This window comes from Betta splendens, chromosome 6, assembly GCF_900634795.4.
Source record: "Betta splendens chromosome 6, fBetSpl5.4, whole genome shotgun sequence".
In the NCBI taxonomy this organism is placed as follows: Eukaryota; Metazoa; Chordata; class Actinopteri; order Anabantiformes; family Osphronemidae; genus Betta; species Betta splendens.
Genome location: NC_040886.2, coordinates 9,804,878 through 9,832,741, shown reverse-complemented (window position 1 = coordinate 9,832,741; position 27,864 = coordinate 9,804,878). Strand labels below are relative to the sequence as shown.

The following is a 27,864-nucleotide window of genomic DNA, read 5'->3' as shown; positions in this document are numbered from 1 at the left end:
CACACACACACACACACACACACACACACACACACACACACACACACACACACACACACACACACACACACACACACATCAGGCCGTTTGTTGCTCTCCCCTTCGTGTCCCGGCTCCGCCCCTCCAATCCAAGGCCTCCGGCGCTCCGTCCGTTCCCCACGGCTCCACCTCCACAGGGCCGTCATCACGTGGGACCGACCTGCAAAGTGTCTGCAAACGTGCGTGCGCTCGTACAGTAACCATGTTCCAGGAACGTCCTGCGCTGTGAAAGGACGCTGATAAGACACCTGTGCTCGGAGCTCAGTGCAGATTATAACAGGACCACACGCCGCCATTGGCCTCCACGTCTGTGACACAGACAGCGTGTTTCTGACTGGAAGCATTGGTCAGACAGAAAAACGTGTCAAGGAGGAAACTGGATGAAAAATACGTGGAAGAAATGACTTGTGTAAAAGTGTAATGTTCGTGTGCGCGGCTGTTTTTTAATTGGAAGCCGAGGGTCCGTGAGAGATTGCCTGTCGTTGGTAAGATGAGCTGTCTAGTTACGCGCAATCTCAAAGCTTCCTGAAAACATAGATAACAGGAGCGAAGTGATATTTCGTAATTAAATAAAACACCCCGAAACAAAAAATAAATCTCCAGTCCGTCTCAGTGTTGCTTGTTTGTCAGCTACACAAATATCTCCCCCTAATGGTCTGCAAATGACTTTCAGTTGCTTTGGTCAGAAAGACGTCGAGCACGTTTTGCTTTAAAAACAAGATTTTAATACAATGTTCTCTGTTGTTTGCTCTTGTGTTACAGATGATATGACACTGGAATGCTGACGTTTCAAAGAGCAACCTACGGCACCCGGACTGCCATAAAGCACAATGTCTCAAAAGCATCCAAACAGCGGCTGCAGGGCCACTAATCGGCAGCAAACCCAAAGCCAGAGTTCAATACAAAAATAAGGATTCAAACAAAAAAACAACGGGAGGCTGAAATCCCTCAGTCTACTGGTCAAACATCAAGGGAAGCAACAGAAATTACCACCTGTATTTGCTATTCAAATGGACACGGATCATCTCATGAAACCCTCTAAATTGTAATTAAGACTTACAAGATTATATATTGTTGATATGTAGGTTGAGTCAAATAGCAAACTGAACAATGATGTCCACACCCATTTTAGCACATACCCAGAATCCAGACTAGTGTATATACTGTACAGAAGATGAATAGGGACATTGATAAGAATAAACCTTTGCAGAATAATGTATATAGCCATAAGAACCATACCTCTAGTGTGTTTATACAGTATATCCATAAGTGTCACATGCCCATTAATCCTTATTTCCTCTGTGCCCCAAAAAATTTATTACTAAGAAAACTATTTGCAATCCCATAGAAACTTGGTACTGGACGAGCAGATGGCAGATATACAGACGTTAATTGGGAAGACGCAATATTTGCCGTGCTGAAATAAAAGAGCTCTTTTTTTGAACAGACAGCAGACAAACGGATTCGATTTGACAGTTGCATATTTGAAAAAAAAAAAAACAAAACAGAGGAAGTAAGACGTCCCTGAATTAGTCTTAGTCTTCTCCTCATTGTAAACCATCACCGAAGATCTGAACGCAGCTCCAACTTATGGTTTATTCAGTAGAGTCAACGTGTGCGACACCCGTCCTTTGCTGTATATTTAGTGTTTTAACCCCCCGTGGTGACGTGACACATGGACATCAGTGGTTTTGGCAGCTCTCTCGTGCCGGGCGGTCACAGCGACAGTTACCTTTATATGGAGTCGACGCCTAAAGGGACCTCGCTGCGAGCCAGCGCCCCCCTGCGTCACAGGGCCTGCACGCCGGCGGACCTCTCCTCCACCAGCCGCTCGCTCAGCTCCCACAGGCCGGCGGCGCTGCCCTGGTCCTGGGCCTGGGCCGACGGCAGGCAGCGGAAGCAGTTGTTGAAGTACATGCCGCCCGCGCCCTCCAGCTCCGGGGCCACGGCGCAGTACACGGCGGTGGCCGCCCCCTGTTGCTGCGGACACGGAGAGACACACAGAGGGAGGCGGGAGGTGAGCGGGCGCCGCGCTTTGTCCTGGATGGGACGAGCACAGTCGCGGGACGGACACCGAGGGTCCACAGGAAAAAGAACCGAAAGACTCCACACGCTGTCTCCCCCCCCCCCCCCCCCGCCCCCGCAGCCCATGATGACTGGGCCTCAGTACCATGGGAGCAGCATAAGCCCTTATTGTACATATATTTATATAAGTATATTTATTTATTTATTTATTTCTTAGAACCTCTGGCTATATGGAACCACTACAGACTCACACTGGAGAAGATGAGAACAATATACTGCACCAGGAGGCAACTGGAACTTTTAAATACAATGTAAAGAGCAGGTTTTAATGTTGTGCTTCTGAATATGTTCTTGTCACATGGTGCGTGTGTGTGTGTGTGTGTGTGTGTGTGCGCGCGTGTGTGTGTGGGTGCAGCCAGGCTGTTGAAGCAGAGAATTAGCAACGCCCAGTACAATTCGCTTGTTGGTTGCACAGACGCGCGCGCACTCCAGCTCTTCCTCACTTTATGAGCGACTTTAAAAATCTGAAGATCACTCAAGTCTCATCCCAGAAAGTGACAGCGTTTCATGTCATCTCAAGGCAAGACGCGCGGTCGACGCGAAACGGGCGACCGGCTAAGTTCCCTCACGCGCCGCGCCTCGTCGGCCGGTAATTAGCCGGGACGCGCGCGGAGGAGGGAGATTCGGTGACATTTGAAAAGTGCAGCCGAATAAACACGTCAGGGAGAATTACACACATAACCCAACTGTTCAAAGGGGGATCTTTAATGTTGCAGTTGCAGCTAAAAGCTGCTGTGACAGCTTCCCTGCGAACTCCGAGGCTGGAGACGACTTCTATGCGGCCACATGAAATGGCTGGAGTCTTTATCTCCCAGTGAGAGGGAGCCAGGGGGGAGAGAGGGGGGGAGGAAACACCGCGCACCAAGCCCTGGCTTACCCTGAGACAGCTCCATAGGCTGGAGGCAGCAATCAAAGCCACGTTACATGCCAACTGTCTGAACAGCTTCCTAAGCAGCTGCGAGGGCTGATCCACTGAAGCATTGAAACAGGCGAAAGTGTAAATGCATAAAAAAAAAAAATACGCACAAACATGCAGAAGAACCACGCGAATCTGATTCCAAGAGACGGTCTCCTCCGCCACCGACGCACGCGCGCAGGCAGAGAGAATCTCGCGCAAGTGAAGTTGCGCCGGTAGGAGCCGCGGCGAGCGCGCGCGCGCTTCAAACGCAGCGCAAGGCTAGCGCGCGCCCGCCCGCGTCGCTAGCGCGCGTGATGAGAGCGCGGGTAAACAGCAGATCAAACAACGGCGGCGTCTCTCTGTCCGTCTCACCTGCCGGCGGCGCGATAACTGCGACCACGTCACATGTCGCCGAATCAAAGGCCGACAAATGCCAAGCAGTGTCTCCGGGTTGCAGGTTCACACGCCCCCCCCCCCTCACCCCTCCTCCCCCCTCGCTCACAGCATCTGATTTAACTCGTCTCAAAGCTAAACGCCTTCTAAACTCCACTGAAGGTTTCGACGCCGCGGGTTCTGACTCGCTGACGCCCCTTGAACTCGGTTAACTTTTAGAACTGCTCGTTCGCGCGCCGAGCGCCGCTTCTACCGCGAGTTGAAATATTGATAAGAAGAACCTTTATGATGAAAATTCTGGCTTATTCCGTGGTGTTTGTGATGAAGACACGGCTTTTTTTCCCTTTTTTCTAGGAAAGCGAACGTCTGTAGCAACGTTTGTCTCCAGTTAGTGGAGAGTTCAGTGAAACCGAACTGCCCCCCCCCCCCCCACTTGACCTTGTGACCCCAGTAGAAGATAAAGCTGATGAGGTTAGGCATTAACATGCTCGACCACCCGCAGCAGCCATCTATCACAGTGTGTACATGTGTGAGTCTGTAGATGGAGCAGGAGAGGATGCACAGCGACGTCGGACGCACACACACACACACACACACACACACACACACACACACACACACGTCTGCAGACCAACACTGGAGCCGCCGGGACCGCTCACGTCACACACGCCTCCGATGTAATCGCCGTTCCCCACCCATGTGAAACTGTAGAATAATGCCTGTAAATTTATGTTTACAAACGTTGATGGATTTTTGCTGTGTGTCGTTCTATCTTCTGCAACTAAATATGATTCATTATCTTGTGTACTGTAGTTTTAAGAGAAACATCTGTGGTGTTTTAGAGACGTAGGGGCTGTCGACTCGGCAAAAGTAACGACTTGCAACTTGACTTTGACTCATCTGTGAGACTAACGGTCTATTTGCACATAGACTGGGTTCCTACATGTCCCCCGACTCAATTGTTTTATCCTCAGAAATCCCAGTATGTGCAGAAGTTTAGCATTTTAGTCATATGATTAGAGCTTCATAAATATATAAATCATAAATATGAACAGATGGCCTTGGCTTTGAAATGAAAACTATGTGCATGTCATTAGTGGGCGCACACACATTAGAAGACCTGAGAGACAACAACTTGTTTTGCATGACTGGAGACCTCATTTGGACATTCGCTTAATAGAAAAACCAGGAGAGAGGATGCTGCAAAACGTACCTAAATCTAAAAGGCCTTCATGGTGGAAGCAGAGCATCAGAGCAATATGATGAACCAAAGGAACGGTGGATTTCAGAGTTACACAAAGGCCTGCCTACAGCGTGTCGGTCATAACAGCAAACCTGAACCCCAGCAATAAGCTGCTGACGAGCGGTAGTGAGCCTGCACTTACTCGGGGAGTTCCACCACCTCTGGAGCTGCTCTGGGATCAGATCCAAGTCTTCCAATCTCAGTATTGACTCATCACCCAAGGACCTCACGGACTCGCAATACAAACGTCCTTGTACAGTGTGACGCAATAATCGGTGGCTGGAAATTCCGTATCGAGCGTATTGAAAAGCAAAGCGGGCGGAGGCGGGACTAGCGGCGACCGCGACCGCGCCGCGTTCCCTCCGCGTCTTCCACATGCGCGTTGTTCTCAGCCGTGGGAGCTCTCTGACCCTCACGCATGCGACCCTCCACCCACACATCTGTAGGTACGACACTGACCTCTTCCTCCGACCCGGATGTAAATAAACCCAGAGTTGTAGAGCAGAGTTTTTGCCCCCCCCCTACTGTACCTGTACATAAAAACCTGTAAATACCGACAGCTATGCATGATGAAAACCTAGCAAATTCTTTCAGGTACTTTTATAATCTCCAGATTCTCATACGGCATGTGTTGGAAAAAAATAATAAAAAATAAGCGTAATTTTAAAAAAGTAGAAAAAAAAAAGAAAAGAAAAGAAAAAAGTTTAAAATAAATGAGTTGATACTATTGTCAGGCAATATCCTCTCTTGGACAGTGTGTGTAGAGTCTTCCTGTTTTCTTACTCCTGTGGGTGGTTCTCTTCCTTTGCCTGTCCTGTGTTTCTGCTCACCATCTGTGTCAGTTGTTGTCAGTTGGCATTTGTACAGCAGCGAGGGTTGAGGCAGAGCAGAGCGGGGCGAGGACGGGGGGGTTGTGGGGGGTTATGGGGGGTTATAGGGGGGGTGTTCACCAGCCGACCTCTGCGACGGCTCCGGTTCAGCGGCAGAGTCGGCCGAGCGGACGCCGCCGTTTGGGCCGGGGACGCGGCGCGAGACGTTCGGGTCCCGGCGCTGTCCAAGGGTCGCTCACCGTCGGGTCACGGCCCGCTCGGATGTTAAAAGGCGCTTTTGGACGGAACCAAAAACTTGATTTTTGAACAATTTTTTGTTAGTCTGTTTGAAGCGCGGCGGCCTCTTGATCACAAGCTGTGATTGGAGGCGCCGACAGTGTTGTTCTATGACACGAGTAACAGATGAAGAAAAGAAGTGGCAAAACGAGGCGCCTGAATTCTAGGTACCGCAGCTACGCTCGGCTACTAAAACCTATTTTCTACTATGGTGAGAATAAGGCTACAGCATGCGCTTGGAAAGAGTTTTCGGGCCTGTAGTCCCTGTGACGGGACCAGGAGCCGTGCGGTTTTTGCCTCAGCCCTCTGCCCAGCCTCATGGACTAGCTATCCTGAAAGTGGGACTCCAAAGGGAATTGTGATTCTGTTTCAGGAATGTTTTTTCCAACCTTTGATGTTAAATAAATGGAGGTGTCTGATTTTTAATCTGTGCTAAAGATATTTTACATTTAATAAATAACCACTGAAATAAAAAAAAAAGCTTGCCCTGTGTTTGTCAGTACTGCATGCTTGTGTGTGTGTGTGTGTGTGTCAGCCCAGTTGAATCCTGGGTAATGACGGCCCCCTCAGATAACAACGCTGTCCCTCCATTCAGCCCGACCACTCGACCACGAGCAGAGGAGATTAGCGCCTCAAACACCTCAGCGCCCCCTCCAGAAAGCAGCCAGGCCCTGTTCTGACCCCCGAGACCCCTGAAGGCAGAACAGAGGCAAATGAAGACGCTGGTCATTTGGTCGGCAACAGGAATTCCAGCATAAAAATAAAAACAATGGGTTTCAACTTCCACATGTTCAGCAGCAAAGACCATTAGGGCATTTATTTGAGTGGGAGTCGTGCCCTTAATCTGAGTGCGATCTCATGAGAATAGCCAGCTGGCCGTATCATGGGTGTCCCCAGCGATTAGCCTGCCCCTGGTCATCTGTGTGTACTAAACTCTATTTCATACCCTCCATTAGCCCACAGGCTGATGGCTAATACTCACCTATGGGCAGCGTGCTCCCCTGAGGGGCATTAGGGACAGGATGGAGGGGCCGGCCTCCTCCTCATCCCTCTTTTCGTTCCTTTATCACGCCGGCTCAGTGCCTTTCTGCCGGCCGCGCTCCCTGCTCCATCCTCGGCCCCCTTCCTCGCCATCAGCCCTCTGCAGATCCCGTTTTCCCCAGCAGCCCCATCCCCCTCCGGCCTCATAACTTACAGGACCGGGCATGCAATGCTGCTGTAGCTGAGGCTTCATGGGTCTCAGCGGTCGCAGTAGGACCACTTTGAGGTAAATGGATCACTTTCCCCAGAGTCCCAAATCACAGATGAAGCCCATTGATATTCTTTCACTCATAGTATAAGAGGGGGAGTCAGAGAGATAAAAGAACAGAGGGATAAACTGCAGAAGGACAGGAACACAACCCAACCCCATGGACTATTACTCCTCCTTTTCTATGTGCTGCCATTTTCCTTCGCCGCCTCTCAACAGATAAGATCAACCAGGTGTCAGTCACGAACCACCTCCCGTCACGCGGCGACTGCTCATCTGTCGTGTCCGCGTGCGAATGTGCTGCTGTACGTTCAAAGCTGGCGCGTTCAGGGGAACAATAGCAAAGGAGGACGAGGGCCGAGAAGGAGGGACATTAACAAGAGAGGAGGGGACGAGGAGGGGACGGAGGGCGGAAGACGAGGGGCTGGGGCGCAAGGCATCCGAGGGGAAAACGACAGGGAGTCGGAAGGACTTGCGCAACGACTGTGAAACTATCTCATTTTTATCTTGCGAGAGGACTTCCGAAGTGATCCGCACAACCTAATTATTTTCCCCTAATAAAAGCAACATATGCTAAGACAATAAAAGGCCTTATTGGACACCTATTCATTAAACAGGAGCAGTAAAAGGAGCAGGACTCTGGCACGCGGATTAGCTTTTAAAAGGGCTTTTCTCTGCCTGGAAATGGCCTTAGTCTTCCTTTAGCACGCCCATATGGGTGCATAGCCCTCCATAAAAGATCTGAATTATACATGAAGGGACCTGGCTGCTTTATTAGCTGTGATCGGCTTTTTCACTGTCACCTGATTGCATCGCTTCACGATGCCACCGAGTTGAGAGGGGGACCGACTGTGCTGCGATCGCGCGGGCGCTTGAGGAAAAGAGGGTGAAACGCGAAGCGCACATTGGTAACGACAACCATTCAGGAGCGCTAACACAAGCCCTAATTCACAACGCTGGTTAGTTAGCCACACCTGGTTGAAACACCGCGCGCCGCTGACTAACGCCTGACAGTTTGACACAGTGAAGTCATTATTCCATATGGTCAATGTACTGTAAGTGTCAGTGTGTTTCTATTATGAGCGAAGCAATGCTGTCTCCGTGTCGCTGTGTGAGTATGTGATGAGCTGGTGTAATAGGTCCACACACAGGTGTGTGTATGCTCACCTCCTCACTGATGCACCAGCTAATTGGTCTCCTGCGGCAAGCTGACATATTCACAAACCCAGAGTTTCACACGTGCACACACACACACACACACAGACACACACACTGTACCATGTGGTTTGCAATAGCTATATTCACATGTACACAGATTGTGCAAATATGCACATATGTGCAAACACAGCCGTGCACACGCCCACGTGCACAGGCGGCCCGCGGAGTGCATTTCCAAATGAACTCATTATCACAGTGCTGACTCCAAGTGGAGAGTGACACAGTAACAGGCCGCTCATAGTGCTACACACATCTACTGTGAAGTCCTGAAACAGAGAATGAAAACAATGTGACCAGAGAACATGCGAGTTATGTCCTGAATTCACCACCACGGAAAAAGGAGAAACCTCCCAATACAGCAAATACCCTGTAAACACAAGCGGGCTTTTTGTTATGTTAAACACCGATGATGATAGCGGGCGTCACTTCAACAGCAGACGTGCACGCGGCTGTAACAATTACCGGGAACACGGTTCCCAAAATCTAACATCACGACTGAGAGGCAGCCCTATTGTACAGCGGAGCAGGATGAGGCTGTGGAGATATAAGCACGGGGGGAGAGAGGGGCACTGCTGAGCAAACAGCTGTGGATGGGGCTCAGGCCAGTGGAATAAAAAACGTTAGAACCTTGGTCTTCGCCGTGATGTTTTTATGCCCCGTGTTTCCTTCCTTTAAGCTCGTGCTCCTCCTCGTCCACTCACGTCCTCCGTCCTGCTCGTTTAACCATTTCTTCTAATCCGGTCTCCTACGCCCTCCCTTCCCCCTCGTGGTGGAGGTCGACAGAGGGATGTTCCGTTTTAAATAAGAAGGCAGCGCTGGCCCATTAAACTCTGATAGTAATGATATTAATTTGGCAGGAACGTGTCATTTTCACAGGAGAGCAACTAGCTGAACTGTCATTATGCGAGCGAACACGCACGTGCGCTCACACACGCACACGCAAACGCACGCAAACGCACACACACACACACACACACACACACACACACACACACACACACACACACACACACACACACACACACTGCCTCGTTCACATTGTCTCCTCCCAGTTCAAACTCATCCCTTCTCACTCCCTCTCTTTCACACACAGACACACACACACACACACACTCAAAGCAGGAACACGTCACAGGAGAGCAGCTAGCGGTAACATTATGAGAGAGTCGGAGAGATTTGCTAATGGGATAGATTAGTGTGCCCTTGGTCACAACGGCTACAATGAAATGACTGGAGCTGTGACTTATGTCCGCTGTACATGACCACCCCCCCCCACCAACCACTTGATCACCACCTCCACTGCACTTTGTCCTGCCACACCTCCTCTGTCCCATTCCTCTTCCACCCCTGTACTCGCTCCAGCCTCCTACTTCAGCCCGTCGCTCTCTCTTCTGCATTCTTACATCAAATCGGATACGGCCCACCGCTGCAGACGTCCGTCCACGAGCCAGAGCTGAGTTGTGATCAAGGAACGGGTGGGCACGTTCTCAGCCTGCAGCCAGCAGCACATTATCAGAATTGTTTTTCTCTCATTATGGATCTTTGTTAATGGAGCCTAATGAGCGCTGAGAAACCCGACCAATCAATGCATAAATGAAAGTGATTGAAATCCCCAAGTGTTAGCTGTAAGCTGAATGAAAAGCCAACACAGGACTGCAATGAGGGAGACCCTGCTAAGTGAATGGACCGCACGTGGCCCGAGACTGCGGCGTCCACCGCTGCAAACCTCCGCATGGCCTCATTCCTGCATCTTGATCGTCCAATAAAGTAACAGCCAGAAACAAACTAAAGCGCAAAACCACTCACAGGTGTTTCTTCAATTTGGGACAAGTTGCTCTACAGATTAATTTGTTAATGGGAGTAATTACGCGCTTATTTTGAGCTTGTGAATCCGATGGGATAAGTCATTTGACAGCAGACGAAGTTACCTTTTAAATGGCTTTAAAGCCAAGCTTTATCTGATGCAATTAGAGTCACGTAAAAAAGATACTACACTAGTTAACAGTCACACTGATCCACTGGACTGTACCTTTAAAACCCACTGCATCCGTTGCCCCCCTGCCGCGGAGAACCCCTTTGTCAGGACAGGAAGTTTTAGTGGCATGTGGCACTTTTCAGACTCTGACACTAATAAGACCTGTCCAGCAGCTCTCCTGATAACTGCTAAATATACTCACGCTGTCTCTCTGGCACATGGAGACTCACAGGTCATACTGTACTCTATATGTATGTGTACTCAAACTCCAACACATACTGACCCCCAAAGCAGTAAAAGCACTACGTAGGAATGTGCCTGTCTATTGTGCAGTGTAAGAACAAACTGAGCCTATTTTTATTGCTATGCTGATCCAGGTGTAGGTGTGTGTGTGTGTGTGTGTGTGTGTGTGTGTGTGTGTGTGTGTGTGTGTGTGTGTGTGTGTGTGTGTGTGTGTGTGTCAGTGCGAGAGTGTGTGTCCCAGTATACTCTTGCGAGTGTTTGCGTGAAGGCATGTACGTGTGTGTGTGTGTGTGTGTGTGTGTGTGTGTGTGTGTGTGTGTGTGTGTGTGTGTGTGTGTGTGTGTGTGTGTGTGTGTTTATCTCAGTGTGTCCACGCTGACCCCATCTCGGCACTCCTGACCGGTTGAATGCAGGCTGCATAAATTAGTGCTGATGCTCTGCGATGTAATTATGCTGCTGTCAGGATGGTCCCTCTACTCAAATTCATTTTAATAAAGTTGGTCTCCAAGGTTACCAACCGGGGGTCACCTTCAGTGTCAGCCCCTATGGATCGTGCCCACGGAAAGTCTGAAAGTCTGCGGTCGGAGCACGGTAAGACCTTAACACGACAGCCTGAACCCCCGCGAACGCAGCGCCCACTGACTCACCCACAGCGCAGGAAGGCAGGCGGCGGAGAGAACAGAGGAAACAAGTGGGAGAGATGGAGTGCGGCGCAGAATGGCCGAGCAGAGAATCAAACTGTGGGAAGATGGAAAAGATGTGGAGAAGGGAGGGCGGGAGGTGTGGCAGGGTGAGGGGAGAGAAGCGGGAGCGTGGAGGAAGGAATAGAAAGAAGATGAAAGGAGCGAAAGAAGGGAGGACAAGGTTAAAGCGACAAGGAGAGGGTGAGGGAGTGTCTCTCCTGGGCAGATGGCGGGGTGTATTCTCATTTGTCCTGCTACAGTGTGTGTGTGCTAACACTAACCTCCGGGGCAGAGCTGCAGCACTGAACACGCTCTCAATTAGCCAATAACACAGAGCCGCACGCACGGCGGGGAGAGAGGAGCGGCGCCGTCTCCTCACAGCAAAGGGTTAAAACGCACAAAGGACCAGAAGAAGCACCCCAAAGAACCGTTTGCACCAAAGAACAACAAACACAACACATCAGGCGCTGGCCGTGGGTCCATCTCTCCCTCTCGCTTTCCTCCAGGTTTTGCATTTGCGATGATGTCATCGTCTCACTCATACTGGCTGTAGCAGTGGACTGGACTTCCAGATGACATCACCTGATATTTTTATGTAGAGACGAGGGATAAAAGTTCATTTTGTGTGACCCCTATGCTAGAACTGTAATATTTGTCTTATAAATGTTTTTAATGTATGCAGTCACACATTGGCCATGAGCAAAATATGAAGAATATGAATTCATATGTCTAACTTTAATGTCTGATTTTTGCAAGTTTTGTTGCATCTTTTCAGCTTTTGTGATCACATTAGGTTGTCATTCATTCACAACTATGTTCGTTTCCTGTAAATATTCAAATGTCACTGTGCGCGTGAGCAGATCCACACAAACACTGCACTCTCTGGGGTCTGCAGCTCCTCAGCCTGCGAGAGTGCGGAGCCGGGGTGACTTTGACTGGCTGTGTAATAGTTACAGCCGCACGCTTTGTTAGCTGCAGGTAATTTATGGTTGAACTGGCCTCATAGTCTGATACGATCGACTGCCCCGACTGTCTTTACCAGCCGGCCCCAAAGACACACAGGAAGAATCTGGGGAGAGTAGGCGGTGGGACGGGGGCGAGGAGATGAAGATTGCGAGCCGCAACACAATTTAAGCTCGCGCCACGGCAGAGAGAAATAATACAGCAGAAGTGAGTGTGACAAAAATGGACGGGGAAATATCGTAAGTAATGCAAGTGAAAGGCGGTGAGAGGGTGAGAGAAATTAAAGAGTTGCAGCAGTGGGGTTCTTAGCATCTGTCTTGAGGTGTACCGAGAATTAGATTGCATTAAAGAGTGACAGTCCATTCATCTGAACCATACCACGACGGAACATTTAGTTAATTGAATGATTAATAAATTCAGCCCAGTTACACTATTTCACTCCGGTGTTGGCTTTGGATAAAAACGTCTGCCAAACGCGAGGCGTCATACATCACTCGCTCGCACCGGGCATCGATATAACTCAAACTGGTCCAGCTGTGCACACAGGGAGGCGGCCGATCCAGCAGCAGCAGCAGCAGCAGCAGCAGCAGCTTGTTTAACCTTGTGCTCCGGTGGCGTGTCCGTTTCAGCGTGCGAAGGCCTCATCGCCGCCTCTGTCTGTGAAAGTCCACGCCTTCGGCTCGAGAAGCAACCACGCCCACTTTGCTGCACCTTCCTGCCCCTAATAAAGACAGCCGCAGAGCCCTGCTCTACATACACTACGTCTGCACCCCCTCCCCTAATCCGGGCAGGCAGGAACATCCTCGCCGACCCCCTTCTCTGACTGTGGCTACTCTAATCAAGTGTGTCAGGGCAACCAGGTCCCTGACTGCAGTTCTCCTTTCATCTCCCACCTTCAAACAGAATGAGGATACTTTCATAACGCCGGGTGAGTGACAGGTGGGGGAGTCAGGTGGAGACAGGCCCGTGATGTGGACGGGCACTTTGTCCTGCCTAAATACACTAATGGAGGATAAGAGGCCTGTCACGTGGACAGGTGGAGATGGGACGGGACAGAAGACACAGACGCTTGTCTGTGCTTGCAGATCGTTTGTGTGGCGTAGCACATCAGGGGTCAAGCATCCCCCGTCTCACCTCGACAGTTTGGGAGTTTCTGATCCCACAGGCAAAGACAGAGGTGAGAGTGTTGCCTCGAAGGGTGATCAGGTTGAAGCAACTTTTCAGCCTTTTTGCTTGAGATGAGAGACATCGCGGCCCTAGTTAGCCACAGGAGTGATAAATGCCGCCATGAGTCCAGGAACAGTCTGTGAGTCCTGGGTGGAACACTCCAATTTCAGTGCTACATTAAAACACAAATCACACACACACACACACACACCAGTGATTTGAATCACAGCTTACACACCCAATAGGCAGCCTTTTGGATAGATGGCACCTGCATACAGGAGGAGAGGGCACACAAATAGGATTTGAGAGTGGAAGGTGGGTGTGTGGCGGTGGCGGGTGGGGGTGAGTCCATAAATAGGATTGTGTAGGAAGCAGGGTGAGCTAAATAGGATTGTAATGTACAGGAAAGGGTGTATAAATAGGATATGAGAGTCAGAGCTGTGTTCTCACCAGTTCCCCGTCCCTGCGGTATAGGAGTTCTCCAGGAGTGCCTCGCGCTGTGCATGCATGTGTATGTGAGTGTAGTAAAGTACAGGCCATTAATGCGCAGGCTAATCTTGAGGCACCTGTCTCCTCGGGCAGAGTGTGACCTCCACCATCCAGGTTCACTCATGTTTGTCCTCCTATCCCATTCTTTACCTCCACCCCCTCCACCCGCCGCTCGATCCTCGCAGCCCTTGCTTCGTTCCTTCTCACTTAGCTTTTGCTATTTCATAAACGAGGCCTCTGTTTCTTGTTCCTCTCGCTTCTTGACCCCTCGAACAGGTAAACTGTCACTCTGGCTGGGTGTGCACTGCTCTCCCTGGAAGAGAGGTCAACAGTCGAGGCTCTCTCTCTCTCTCTCTCCCCTCCTCTCTGTCTCCGTCCCTCTGCTTTCTTTAGGGTCAGTGGGCTTTGGGAGCTGTCAGCCCGGCGCTGGTGTCTGCTGGCTGACGATCCAAGGTCAAAGGTCAGAGGTCAGGAGTTAGAGGGCAGGACGTGACCCTAAAGATAAACAGCATGGGGAGAGGGTCATACCCCCGAAAGAGCCTGTCATTCTCCACATAGGGGGTAATGTAGAGCGAGCATACATACAGTCCTTCATATTTACATGTGGTGCCCTCTCTTCCACGCACACACACACACACACACACACACACACACCAACCTGACGGGCCTCGTGCATAGCCGTGCTACGATGGCATGCATCTATGCGACTGTTTATGACTGCTCGTCTCCTCCACATTACGAACCCGTTTACACAGCCAAGGTCACGAAGGAACGCTATGAAAACATCATATTCTCCACGAGCCAAGGCAACAATGCATACGAAACTGACAAAGACACAGGCAGTTAGTCACGCGCAGCCAGCAGTACATGCGTGCTCTCATATCATCATATTTTAAGTACCAAGGTAACCGCGTTAGTGCGTGGGGCCCAGGAGAGCACGCCGTCTCCTCAGACAGGTAATGGATGGCGGGGCTGAAAGAAACCGAGGGGAATTAAGATAAACACACTCTAATAAAACTAACTCGCCTGCCCGCGCTGCTGTCTCTTTACCATGAATTAAAACATATTGCAAATGCTGCTCGACCGCACACCGTGCGCACGTGCACATGATATAACTGACACGCATGCAAACACACACAAACGGCTCACGCTGTCCAAAGGCATCCTTAAACGGGCCGGACAGTGGTGACTCCTTGAGTAATTGATCTATGACCCACACACAAGAGATCTTGTACATTATAAAGACAAATCAACTCACCATCAGGCCCCGATTAGAAAATATTAAGCAGAGAGAAACGCTTATAGTCTTTGCTGCACTAATGTAGTATATTTACTGTGAACTCTGAATGAATCTATACAAGGTTAAACGTTACATAATGTTAAAGTGAGGTGGTGGACCGTCTGTTATGTAAAAAGGTTAGAAGGCAAAAGTTGCTGCAGCCACACTCTCTCCAGTGCAAACATGCTTCATACGTGCACACACACCTTTCCAAGTGCATGCACCACTGATCTAAGTACATAATGAAGTGTGACATATCAAGCAAAGGTGCTAATGGGGTGTGAAGTCATTAGTGAACACTCTCTGTCTCTCTCATACGCACTCACAACTTAGTGTGTGCATAACAACACACCTATTCTTGCAGCCTCCTCGTGTGATGTGTGATTGTGCTGAGCCCTTCAGGCAGATCCTGACTCCGGGGCAATATTGGCGAACTACATTTTACAGATCAGTTGCTCCACAGCGGGAGAGCGGCGCACATGCGTGTAGGCTGGGTTACGGTTTTGTTTTCATCACGACTCCCCCCTTTTTTACTGAAGGCCGACAACCAGAGTTCCCACAAACGCAGGCGCGTTAACCTGACACCTCTGACATAATGTCGTCTGACAGACATTTACAGCTGGGACAGGAATGAGAAAAGGAAGGGGAAGCATGAGAGACTCTAAAAGCTTGTCAGTCCCTCTTAATTATTCTAATTGCCGAGCTCAAGCTTCATGCCAAGGCTTAGGCATTCCCCTGGCACCAGACCACAAGCCCCCCCATCTCTCTCTACACACACACACACACACACACACACACACACACACACACACACACACACACACACACACACACACACGACACAATTCCACCCAAAGCATTGCCTTGAAACCTCTCCTCGCTCCCCGTTTAGTCCTCTCCCCTCATCTCCATACAGAAATCCCCCCCGCTCCCTCTTTTCCTCATCTCCCTCTATCAGAATCCCTACACCCTCAGAGCACCCTTTTATTCCTCCACTCCTCCTCCTCTCCTCCCATCACAACAGACCCCTCTGCTTCCTCTCCCCAGCCACTCCTCTCCTCCACCCCTCCGTTTCTCCGAACTGGATTAAAAGTACTTTTCATTACCCGTGTGGGAGATATGGCACTTAAAAATCACCCCATTATCATTTTTCACCCAGCAAACAGCACACACTCTCACAGAGACATAATTACCACACCCTGTCATACCAGGGAGATGGAGGCTGCTGATTTCCAGCCAGGCCGTGTGTGTCACTCCGTGTGTGTGTGTGTGTGTGTGTGTATAGGAAACTGCTGCCTGTCCGCCTGCCTGCCTACTTCTCTTATTGATATTAAAAGCGCTGCATAAACGAGTGTTTAAAATGGCTGTCAGAGGAGGGAGAGAGAGAGAGGATCCACTCCAATCACAAACTGCAACACACATCACTGGATCTCTTTCCCAGCTTGGCACATGGTAATGGCCTGGAATAACAGAATACTGCTGGATGATTCCCATTCCCACATTCCAAGTTGTGCGGGGCTACAGGGGAGTCAGACGAAATGGGAGCGAGCGGGCGAGTGAGTGATAGAGCTTGATTTAACCAGTCAACATTTAACACATAATGAATTGGGAGTCCTATGATGAATTGAATTTATGGCAGTACTTGTTCTTAATGGCGGAGGAGATTTAAATTGTGCGGCTGGGGAGGGATGAGGGACCCGACTCATCCACACTAATATTCATTTAGGAAGCCTGTCCTCATCTGACGCTGAGACCGGTTCTGCAGGGGCCGTGCCTTCACTCAGCAATCACACGGGGGTGTTAAGTATATACATGTTTAAAACCCCTCAGACATTCATCACAGTGACAATGCTTCATGGCGGCCCCAAAATCGCTCCGCAGGGGCCCGCCATTGGCCTGTCACCGGAATGGGTGTCTATAATTATGCCTGTAGATAAAGCAGGGACAAACGCGGGTCCTGCATGATTAACTGGGTTGCTGTTTGATCACATTTGACTAATTTGTGGTATAAATCTTCGGGCTGGCGCCCTGGTAGAGACCATTAGCCCTGACACTGACACCCCTGACACGCACACATACACTTACACTCGACACTGGCAGCGGCTGCAGAACGAGCAGGCGTGTGCTCCCGGCCTTTCAGTGGAGGAGAAAGGGTGAGGACAAAATACACGTTGCCGCCAACATATATTCCATATCTATCGGCATGAGGGTCAGCGGTGTGGGTGTGGGGCTGCAGAAGGGGTGGGTGGTACACCTAAGCACTATAGGGAGAGAAATGCAGGTGCACCGGATTATAATATTAAGCAAACATGAGCTCCGAGGTCTAATTATGACACAGGGGAGGTTGGAGAGTGAGAGGAATTCAGTGCCGTGCGCTGGAGCGGATGCTGAAGCCAGCAGAACCTGCCTGGTCATTTGTAAACAGGTAACGATGCGGGCCAGGTGTATGAGCATATGTACCAATGAGCAGGGGAGGAGACAGGGGAGAGAAGAGGGGGAAGTCGGGGGAAGAGAGTGGGAGGAGAAGAGGGAGGATCTAATTAGGGTAAATTTACAGTGCCCTGTGCCAAACAGCTAAAATGGCCAACTGGGCACAGAGATTTATTACTGGGTTAAATTAGGCTGTCTGGTGAGAGTTAGTAAGACCACCTGCGGCTGTCAATTGTCTGTGATTATTACAACTGTAGAGAAAGATAACAGCGGCCACAAAGAGACGCTCCAAGTGCAGTCGTGGATTACTGAGACGCAAATTCATCATAAAAAGGCCACGTATGTTGTGTTTCGGCCAATCCCAATTTGGTCCAGTGAGCGATTAAGAATGATGCTTGAACCCATTTAGTATGAATCAATGAACCTCGGGATGGAAGGTTTCCAGAGCGAAGAGCCTTTGCCTCCATTTGCATTAGTATCCTTGATCAAATCTGCAAGATAAACAGGTTTAAAACCTGATGGGGGATATTAAACTTGCAGATCGAGCCCCCCCCCGGGCTTGTCTGGAGCAGGCGGCTGGGGTTTGGGCCCCAGCGTTTGACTCTAGCTGCTGAGAGCAAGGACGTGGCACAGCGAGCCAGCCCTGAGCAGCCATATTTTCATGGTCGGTTTCCATTTAAATATCTGACTGACAGGGAACATGGCGCCATTAAGGCGTCCTGAGGGCCCGGCGCGAGAGGAGGAAATGGGCAGATAAAACCCCCCAGGGGAGAGGAGGGGGGTGAGACAAGGGCCACGCGGCCTACGGAGCCTTTAACGGTGGGTTCCTGCTCTTAAAACGGCACGGGCACCATTCAGCCGCTCGTCTCTCCACGTCCAAAACAACCTTGTGTCTCTGGAACGAAAGCAGGATTTATCTAGCATGACTTCCAGCCGCTCCCTGACCGTCGTCCTCTGACGTTAGAGCGTGTGACTGAGAGTAAGGCTAAAAGCTCACTTTAAACTCCTGCGATGCTGTAACCTTATACTCCTATATGCTCCATTAATAACAAGATTAGCTGTTAGTCACTAGATGAGAGGCCATGACATTGTCTTTCTTGATCTTGAACCAATTCTGTCATATGGTCGACGTGAGCAGTGATTTTTTTATTATTATTATTATTATTAACAGTCAAACACTCATTGTCCTGTCTTTTTCTGCAGCAAAGGCTGAGCTCCGGTCTGTTGGGTCAGACATGTGAACAGTGGATGCTGCCAGGCCTAGAGGTTAAGCGGCTGTCATAGATGGTGAGACTCAGCGTCCAGCGGCTCAGACACACAAATGAGCCAACGCCAGCCAGGAGGCCGACCGGCCCGGCACCATGAAGACAGCAAGAGAGACAAAGGGAGAAGGGACAGTCTGCCAGGGATGTACTCTTACCTCTTAACTTCCCACAATCCAGCTTTCAGTGGTCACACTTTACCCCTCCTGCCTCCCGTGCTGCCAAGCCCAATAAAGGTCAAGACCGGGCCTTACTCTTAAGAAGCTCATTTGCATCCCGCCGGCAAACAGCCAGTCAGGGCTTGTTCAAAGGGCCTGCTAATCCAATCAGATGGCTCATCTGTGAGGCCTTATCGCCACGGACACCGGCATCTGCGGGAACCACATCACAGGGCATCACGGGGCTGCTGCTCGGGATTGGTGGAGACAGAGAGTCAGAGGGAAGTAGGCATCACTAGGCTTCAACGAGGCTCAGACTTTGCCAGGAGTGACAGCCGGGGAGCAGGGAAGGCTTAAGCAACACTTTCCATGTTATGACTGCAGCCCCGGGAACGGCACGGATACATATTGGGTGTGAAATACAAATTAGACCAGTAGGATTCCATCTTTATCTACTGCAGCACGAGGGAACGGTAAAACATAGATGTTTAAAATATGGCTTGTTCAGAAGGAATATTTCAGGTCGATTAGTAATTAAAGATAATAAAACGACATAACAAAAATATATCTAATTTCAAACAAAAGACAAACTGGAAACAAGCACAAAAGGTACAGTCTAAAACAAATGAATGGGTCTACATGCCCTTCAGCCCCAATGGGAGCAGGCAAACCTGCTTGTGTAGGTTAATGTCACACACACACACACACACACACACACACACACACACACACACACACACACACACACACACACACACACACACACACATTTCTCCAGTATAACAGAGGCCACAGGAGTAAAAACACACTTTGCTCATTCAGGTATATAAGTAACAGAGGTGATCTGACTGTGCCAGTGACTTTGCATCCGGGGACAGGGGCCGGACATAAAGGGACGTGAGGGGACATTAAGGTACGAGGGACGGAGAAACCAACTTGGCTGCCCTTGCACACAATCCCACAGAGACCGCGGTCTCATCCGTCTCTCCTTCTCCACTCCTGCCGCTGCCCCGCTCCCTCTTCGTTCGCTTCCTACTGTACTTCCTGGCCTCCGTCCCCCCCCCCCCACCATCGTCTCAGCCTCGCACTTGCTCTCGACCCCGCCGGTGTCACCATTAGCAGCATCACACTGGGATCACGTGGCCGTTGAGGTATGAAGGCAGAGTCAATGGAGCGCGGCGCAGAAAGATGTCCATATCCCCACACTGCCTGTGCCCCCTCCTGGTCCCTCCCCTCAATCACCTCGCATTCCTTCCTGACCATTAGCTTGGAATGCAGCCAGACTGGATTTAACCAACCTCTATTTTATGTATATGCTGTAGATTATTCTGTAGCCACTCCACATATAAAGGCCTGTATTGTCTGAATTACATGCTCATCTGTGACACAGATACAGTGGACGTACTGTACGACTGGTGCCGGAGCGGCGCGTGCGTCGCTGAACGTGACCTGCTCTTAGTCCCAGCGTTGGCAGACTATTAGACCCGGAGCGGGGAGTCAGAGAGGTGAGGCAGGTGCGAGGAGGAGGCAGAGGTGGATCTATAACAGCTCTCCAAGCAGACCACTGCTCCAGGAGAGGTAGGTATGGATCCAACCCATCGCTCTCCTTTCTCTTACGCTCTCCTTTGGTGTAAAGCTGTGTGTGTGTGTGTGTGTGTGTGTGTGTGTGTGTGTGTGTGTGTGTGTGTGTGTGTGTGTGTGTGTGTGTGTGCAGCGTCTCGGCGAGAGGCGTGTGTGTGTGTGTGTGTGTGTGTGTGTGTGTGTGTGTGTGTGTGTGTGTGTGTGTGTGTGTGTGTGTGTGTGTGTGTGCAACGTCTCGGCGAGAGGCGTGTGTGTGTGTGTGTGTGTGTGTGTGCGTGCGTGCGCGTGCCTGTGTGTATCGGCACCCCGTGCATTTGATAAGCCTGTGGTAGTAGTGGTCCTGTGAGGGACCTAAGGCCCTGCTCTCCTGATTAGTCATTTATCAGGCCTGGCAGCCCAGACCCACCATAATCACTCTTCTCTTACCCCTCCTCCTTTTCCTCTGCTGATCCTCCTCTATCCCTCTAGATCTCCCCTGTATCCACCCCTACAACAATGCTCTCCATCCCCCAACACCAAAGTCAATATGGTGGTGCATGTACATGCCTATCCAGCCTTTACCTCCATCCAAGCTGCACCCACTCCCTCCGCTCTCCACTCTGTCTGAGTGTGTTTCGCTGGGAAAGCCCTCTCCTCCTCCTCTTCATAGACTCCAATCCAATTTCTCCCCTGGTCTGACTGTGTTGTGCTCGGGCTAAAGAGCCAAAGCTGCAGCTAAAGACACATCTCCAATTTGTCTGTCTGAATTTCTCCGAGCGGCGGCCGTTGGTCGCTGAAGAAAGAGAAGAAGGGCGCGTGATGAGAGGAAGGTGGGAGGGCAAGTGTCTTCCAGCGCGGTAGGAGGACTTCCCTATCAACCAGCACCATACTCCCTCATCCTGCCATGTCAACAAGGAGGGATTAGGGTAACAGACATATTGAGGAGACCAAAATGAGTTAATAGAGTTAACCAGCCCCTTCTTCTCAACCTGTCTTCCCTCGGCTTGGAGAAATTGGAAAAGATGTCTAGCCTCGGAAAGCCTAATCTAATCTGGACTATGCAGACCGGAGGATATGGACACATGAAAGACCGGCCCTGCTCCACATGCTCCTTTTCTCTTTCCTTCGCCCTTTCTCGCCGTCATTCCTGCTCTCGTTTCTGTATCTCTCTAGGAGAGGGGGGTTGAGAAGAAGGAAAGGGGGGCCAGAAAAAAAATGAGCATATACACAACATTCCAAATCCAATATGAGGGAAGAAGAATCAGCAAATGAAAAAGACAAACTGAAGGAAAAAATTGCGAGTATAGATACGGGGAACGGGGGACAAAGCAAAGTGTGTGTGTGTGTGTGTGTGTGTGTGTGTGTGTGTGTGTGTGTGTGTGTGTGTGTGTGTGTGTGTGTGTGTGTGTGTGTGTGTGTGTGTTATTACAGGGCATGACAGCTGTTTGAACCCCCAGGGAGATAACAGCTGGGACTCCACCACAAACACACACTCTTCTCCATATCCCTCACTTCATTTCTCCTTAACTATCTGCGCATCCCTCCATCCCCGGCCTCATCTCGTCCTCCAGCTTCCTTTCCTCATTCATTTAATTTGGATTCGGCTGCTCAAACTCCTCGGGTCCCTCCACTCTTTTCTCTCCAACAGTTATGTCTCGGCTCAGACCGACGCGGCTGAAGCGTTTCTTTTTTTTTCTTTTTACACCTCCCTGTTCTTCCTGAGGGCAAAAGATTACATTAATCTCTTTAATAAATCTCCATGTAAACAAAGGCAGTATTAGGATGACAGAGTTTAAACGGAGGGTGTCACGGTACAATTACGAACCGGGGCTTTAACCACACCTCTCCCCCGCTGACTGGGTCTCTTTATAGAGCAGTCTGCGTAATAGGGGCTCTCTTATAAAACACAGCGGCGTGTCACACACACATTACTCAGCCCACCGCCCCTTTAAATGATCCAAAGATGTATGAGGCCATCTGTGGGCCGCAATTAAACACCAGAGCCTTTAATTCAGCTGTATGCTACATCACTGCCCTCTGTCCAGAGCCCGGAACAGTTGCAGCGCTGGGTTGAGCCACGCATGAAAACACAGAATCAGTTCATAACTCAAAATTAATCCATTGTGAGCATGTACACTTTTAGCCTAATAATATTTATTTTTCATTTTCAGGCTTTTGAGGAACATTAGTCATTACCTACAGTACATGAGCATCTTGCAGCTCCTCCCCCTCCCTTGAAACCCCCTCCTCCTCCTCCCCTCCCCTTCGCCAGCGATCGCTCGAAGAGGTTCATGAAATTAGTCCGCTGTTGAACACGTGCTCCGGCTTTTTCTTATTTCATATCACTCCCATCTGATTGCCTTTCATTGTCGGGCTCATAAAAGTCCCTTTCTGCTCCGCCTGCTCCTTCTCCGGCTTCGCGGGGATTCCATTCCCCGGCGATCCGACGGTCTCCCTTTTCATTTTTCTCCTTTTCTTCGTCTGTTGCTCGGCCGAAATGCCCCCGCGCCCATTGACTGAACCGGCCTTGTCTCTGAGCGCTAATTGTCTCATTCGGAGGACTTAAGGATGCTAGATGGGCACTAGATGTGTTAAAGAGACAGACTATGAAACCAGTGTGTGACTGGTAAATTACATCCTTGGCCTTTCTATGGCTGGCAAAGACACTTAATAAGCCCTCAATGTGTTCAACAGCTAGGTGAATAGTTCACTGGCGCTGCTGGTGAAAGTGGATGAAAAAAAAAAGAGAAGCCGCACGGAGCGTCTGCTCATGAGTGCGTGCCTGTGTGTGAGCGTTCAGCGAGGTGCTGTTTGTATTCTCAGAACAGTCGACCCGGCGTTCTTCTCAGTGACAGGATCGGGGCAGATCAGCGCTCGCTTACAGAACAACTCACCTGAGGAAAAAGTCCTTCGCGCAGTAAGCCGCCCTTTTCTCCTCCTGTCTTTCTCCTCAGCTGCTCTTTTTCTCTCTCCTTTCTCTGTCTCTGACCCAGACAGAGATCCCCCTGAGCTACTGTAGTTTTCGTTCCCTAACCCTATCTGTCTCTTTTTATATCATGCTCTCTGTAAAGATACCCTGTGGGAGGGCAGTATCTAACAAACACAACCACACACACACACTTACTGCATGTGCTTGCACCGACGTGCACACATACTGTATAAGCATCACCTGCATCGCTACCCTCCACTTCTCCCCGAGACCGGGGATGGAATAAGATATTCCCCCGCTCCATCCTTCTTTCTCTCACTTTATGCACAAATACGCACCGTAACAAACAGACACACGAGCGCAGACAAACCCACCAAATGCTCTATTTTCTGCTGCTGTGTGGTGATTTATGAAAGGTGTTTCTCACAGCAGGCAGATAGTGCTGTTTGGAATGCTTCATTTCATAAATCTATTCTCCATTCCCCTTTCTCTGCATCCCCTCCTTCGCCTCCACTCTCGTATTTCCTCTTTTCTCCCCTGTGCAGGACTCCCTCAGCCTCTGGTGACACATACTGTAGGTACGGTGTGTGTGTGTGTGTGTGTGTGTGTGTGTGTGTGTGTGTGTGTGTGTGTGTGTGTGTGTGTGTGTGTGTGTGTGTGTGTACCAGTGAGTGAGTGTATAGATGGGGAGGGGAAAGAGAGACATAAGTAGGCTTTGTCTGCAGTCAGGGTAATGATGCAGGAACAACCAAAGCCCCAGCAAAAACCCCATTCTCCTGGGCTCCTTCCCCTCGTTCTGGCTCTGACTCCACTCTCCCTGCTCACCTCACCTCACCCAAAGCACACACACACACACACACACACACACACACACACACACACACACACACACACACACACACACACACACACACACACACTTGTGTACACAGACAAGCCTGACACAGAGTCAAGCTGCATTAAGTTGTGTAAACAAAAGTGAGACATCAACTGTGATCCAATTCCCCAATGAAGCTGCACATCCGACTAATAAACACACACATTAATAACTTGGCTTGATATAACACATTTATCAACACACACACACGGGCCAGAAACACAGCACTGAGCAGTGTGGAGTCACATATGCTCATAATACTAATACTGATGAGAGTAAAAAGTAAAGTGATGCATATTTTAGGACTTCAGTATGTTTCTTTTAATATTCATATTTTATTTCATTTAAATAATTACTTTCACGTATTTATAACCCATGTGGCAAAGGTAGCCATTTTAAAAAGCATTCACACCTGTTGATCTTTTGCTGTATTCATTGGTTTGTAAATTTAAATAAATTCATACAGAGTCTAGCGCCCTCCGGGAGACGAGCGGCAAGTGGAAGAATGGACGTTGGGCTCAAGCTGAGTAACCAGGCAGGTATGTGTGGGTTTGGGAGGCCTGTGTAAACTCCACTCACCCCACTAGCACACAGACTATACACGACGCACACAGACTAGACACTCGTTTCACGCACCATAAGACTATACTGTTTATGGCTCATGTTAAGCAGGAACACACACACGCTTTTTACCTTTTACATGTGGTTCAGCTAAATACAATAAATAGAGTCCCCCCTTTGATGTTCCTTGGGTCGGCTGTGTGTTCCTTTGAGTGTAGCGCGTAACCCGTGCCTGCACCTATGCAGCCATGTGGGCGTGATGCGCTGCTTGAAGCGGCCGCGAAGAGTCAATGGACGCGCTGCTTGCATCAGCACCGCGGGTCATCAGATAGTGGCGATGGTGAACACGGTGGGAAAATGCTTCTTAAAAGCACAACTCTACAGCCACTGCAGCACGAGTATGTGTAGGAAGAGGGACTGGAGGAGAGAGCGAGAGAGAGAGAGGGAGAGAGAGAGAGAGAGAGAGAGAGAGAGATGGGGGCCACAGTGTAGATAAGGCAGTCTTGTTCCTTATTTATGTCTTATTATAGCTACAGCGGGGCCAGGCCACAGACACAGTCACTGGGGACACAATGATGAACTACTCGACAAGACAGCCTGCTCACTCCTGGGAAGACACACTCCTATTTCCCACTCCTTCGCCTTCTTCCGTAACGCTTCCTGCTCCCCCCCAGCTTCCTGCTTGTTTTTAACCCCTTTCTCCCGCCGCCTTCCCGACAACCCCATTCTGTCTGCGTCCGCCACCTCAACCCCCGAGAACTCTCTCTCCCTCTCTGCTTTCCCATCATGCACCTCCGGGCCCCGCCGCAGCGGGCGCGCGGAGCGGCGAGGTTGCCGGTGTAAACAGGGAGCAGCCCAAAGGCGGTGCAGCCGCGCGGAACGGCAAGCAGGTGACATGATTAAGACGCCCCCTTTCTCCCCCTTTCTCCCCCTCTCTGCGAGCGGAGCACCTCTTTTCCTGTTACGCTCCCACTGCTGTTTCTAATCCCCTCTCTCGTGGGGTGACCTGCAGAGGTGCATGTGACTGAGCTCATTACCTGCTTTAATGAGAAGACAGCACAAGCGAGGCTGCGGCTGCGGCTGCAACGCACACACACGCACCCACTCGCGGGAGGACGCATGTAAATGCACGCGAGTAACTACTGAGACAAGCAAATATACTTTATTGCACCTCAGAGAGATTAAGACTCAAAGTGAGAAGTGGAGCGAGATGGAGATGAAGCGAGCGGCGTGGAAGGTCTCACAGGCTCACAGCTGATACAATTGACTCTCGGCCGTATCCCAGTTGTTGTTTTATGGAATTACCCTTGTACCAACATGCTCTTCCTGTGAGCAAAGCCTCTTTTTTTTTGCCTGGTTCAGGAAAATTAATGTCTATGAGCGCAATACAATCCATCATAGGCTGAAAGCAGAGGTCATTCTGGAAATGATAGCAGGCAAGATAGGCTTCTCCTGCTTTTACACACACACACACACACACACACACACACACACACACACACACACACACACACACACACACACACACACACACACACACACACACACACACACACTTAGAGGGAAAAGGTGTGTAAGGAAAATTCAGAAGCACCGGGGGCACAGGACCCTTGAATCCCTAAATGTTTCCTCTGCTTCTTTGACTTTGGCAAGTTAAGGGGCATTAAAATAAAGCAAAGACTTGAGAAACAAGATAACTCGTGTTCATAATCAAAACTATTACTAAAAACAAGCCTGCACCTGTTGACCACCCTGCACAGGTAATGTACTGTCACCTGAGCCATAAAATGGGTTCAACATGTCCATGTGTCAGCTGACCAGTCTGCTGATTTAAGGGAAAATACACCCTGTGGAGTGTTTGACAGCTGCAGTAGCACTACGTCTACACACTAACTGCTGGGATACAAACACTTGGCAGCGGCTTCAAGCAATCACAAATTACAACAAGTATAAATACAACAAGATATACAACAACGTGCTGCCAAAGGTACAGGTAGAATATAACGACTACACACCTTTTAAAGAGAGAAACACAATGCATTCAGCCCTTTTATAGGGTTGCTCACTGTCTGTAAACACAACTTTATGAACAAGAATTGAGATTTTACACCGGTTCCAGAGCTGCAGCATATTCTGAGGAGGAATCAAGGTGAGTCAAGGCCAGACACACTAACACACAGACAAAAGCAGCACAGTGTCCTTCTCATTCACGGAGCATGTGAAGTTGATGACGGATTCATCGCATGCATTATTTATTGACAATAACTTCAATGTGAAAAACAAACATCCATCACCCTCGCCCTGTTTTAAATAATTTCTACCTTCTCTACATGGATAATCATATGGCTATTGATTAAGATACTAACAGCACAAGGGCATATTGATAAGACACACGTGTGCCAAGCCTTACATGCCTGATGAGCAGGTCATGTAGCTCTGAGCCGCCATTACAACCATCAAATACCCACAAGCTCCCAGAAACCAAAGCTGCCCTACATGAAACTGAACCTGGTAAGCAGGCGTTTGACACGGGAAGAAGGACACGTTGACACGTGGATAAAGACAAAGACAAAAAAATGAACAGATGAGCCCCCCCCCCCCGCTCCCCCCCTCGGTGATGGAGGGAGAGGGTTTTATCTGTCTGACAGCGTGAAGGATGTGTGGTCAAGTTCTACTCTGATGCTCCTGTAAATCAGCCTTCACTGTCGTCACCTGGCCGACCTCCCGGTCACACATCACTGATGTCATCCGTACATGATGTCAAACGGCCCACACCCACCACACACACACACACACACACACACACACACACACACACACACACACACACACGTTTCCTTACTTAAGCCTGTGATGCTGTTAGACTTTCACCTATATTTTCTACACAACTAATTACAAAATGACTGACTTTCAAAAATTCACACACACACGACAGTTTCTGAGATCTGAGGTGGAGGCACTGTATTACACAGATACCATTATCTTAAGTGATGCTCAAACCTCAGTAATCTATTCATGCTGCAGATAATACCGAAGATGAGAAAAGGTTGGGGGGGG

General features: G+C 49.8%; 2 protein-coding genes across 3 annotated transcripts in view; one reads left to right on the top strand and one right to left on the bottom strand.

Annotated features, from left to right (window-relative positions):
* Nucleotides 1–1,544, top strand: part of mafb (MAF bZIP transcription factor b) — a 34,758-nt gene extending 33,214 nt beyond the window's left edge. The window contains exon 3 of the mRNA XM_029152603.3: nucleotides 802–1,544. The gene's annotated coding sequence lies outside the window, so the exon portion shown is untranslated. The remainder of the gene's footprint in view (nucleotides 1–801) is intronic.
* Nucleotides 742–27,864, bottom strand: part of wwox (WW domain containing oxidoreductase) — a 99,335-nt gene continuing 72,212 nt past the window's right edge. Inside the window, exon 9 of one of the 2 annotated variants that reach the window (XM_029152600.3) lies at nucleotides 742–2,019. In XM_029152600.3, coding sequence (XP_029008433.1) covers nucleotides 1,828–2,019 — 192 coding nt within the window. In that variant the 3' untranslated portion in view covers nucleotides 742–1,827. Of the gene's footprint in view, nucleotides 2,020–5,293; nucleotides 14,247–27,864 lie in introns of those variants that run through there. The other variant, XM_055509588.1, reaches the window with a different exon arrangement.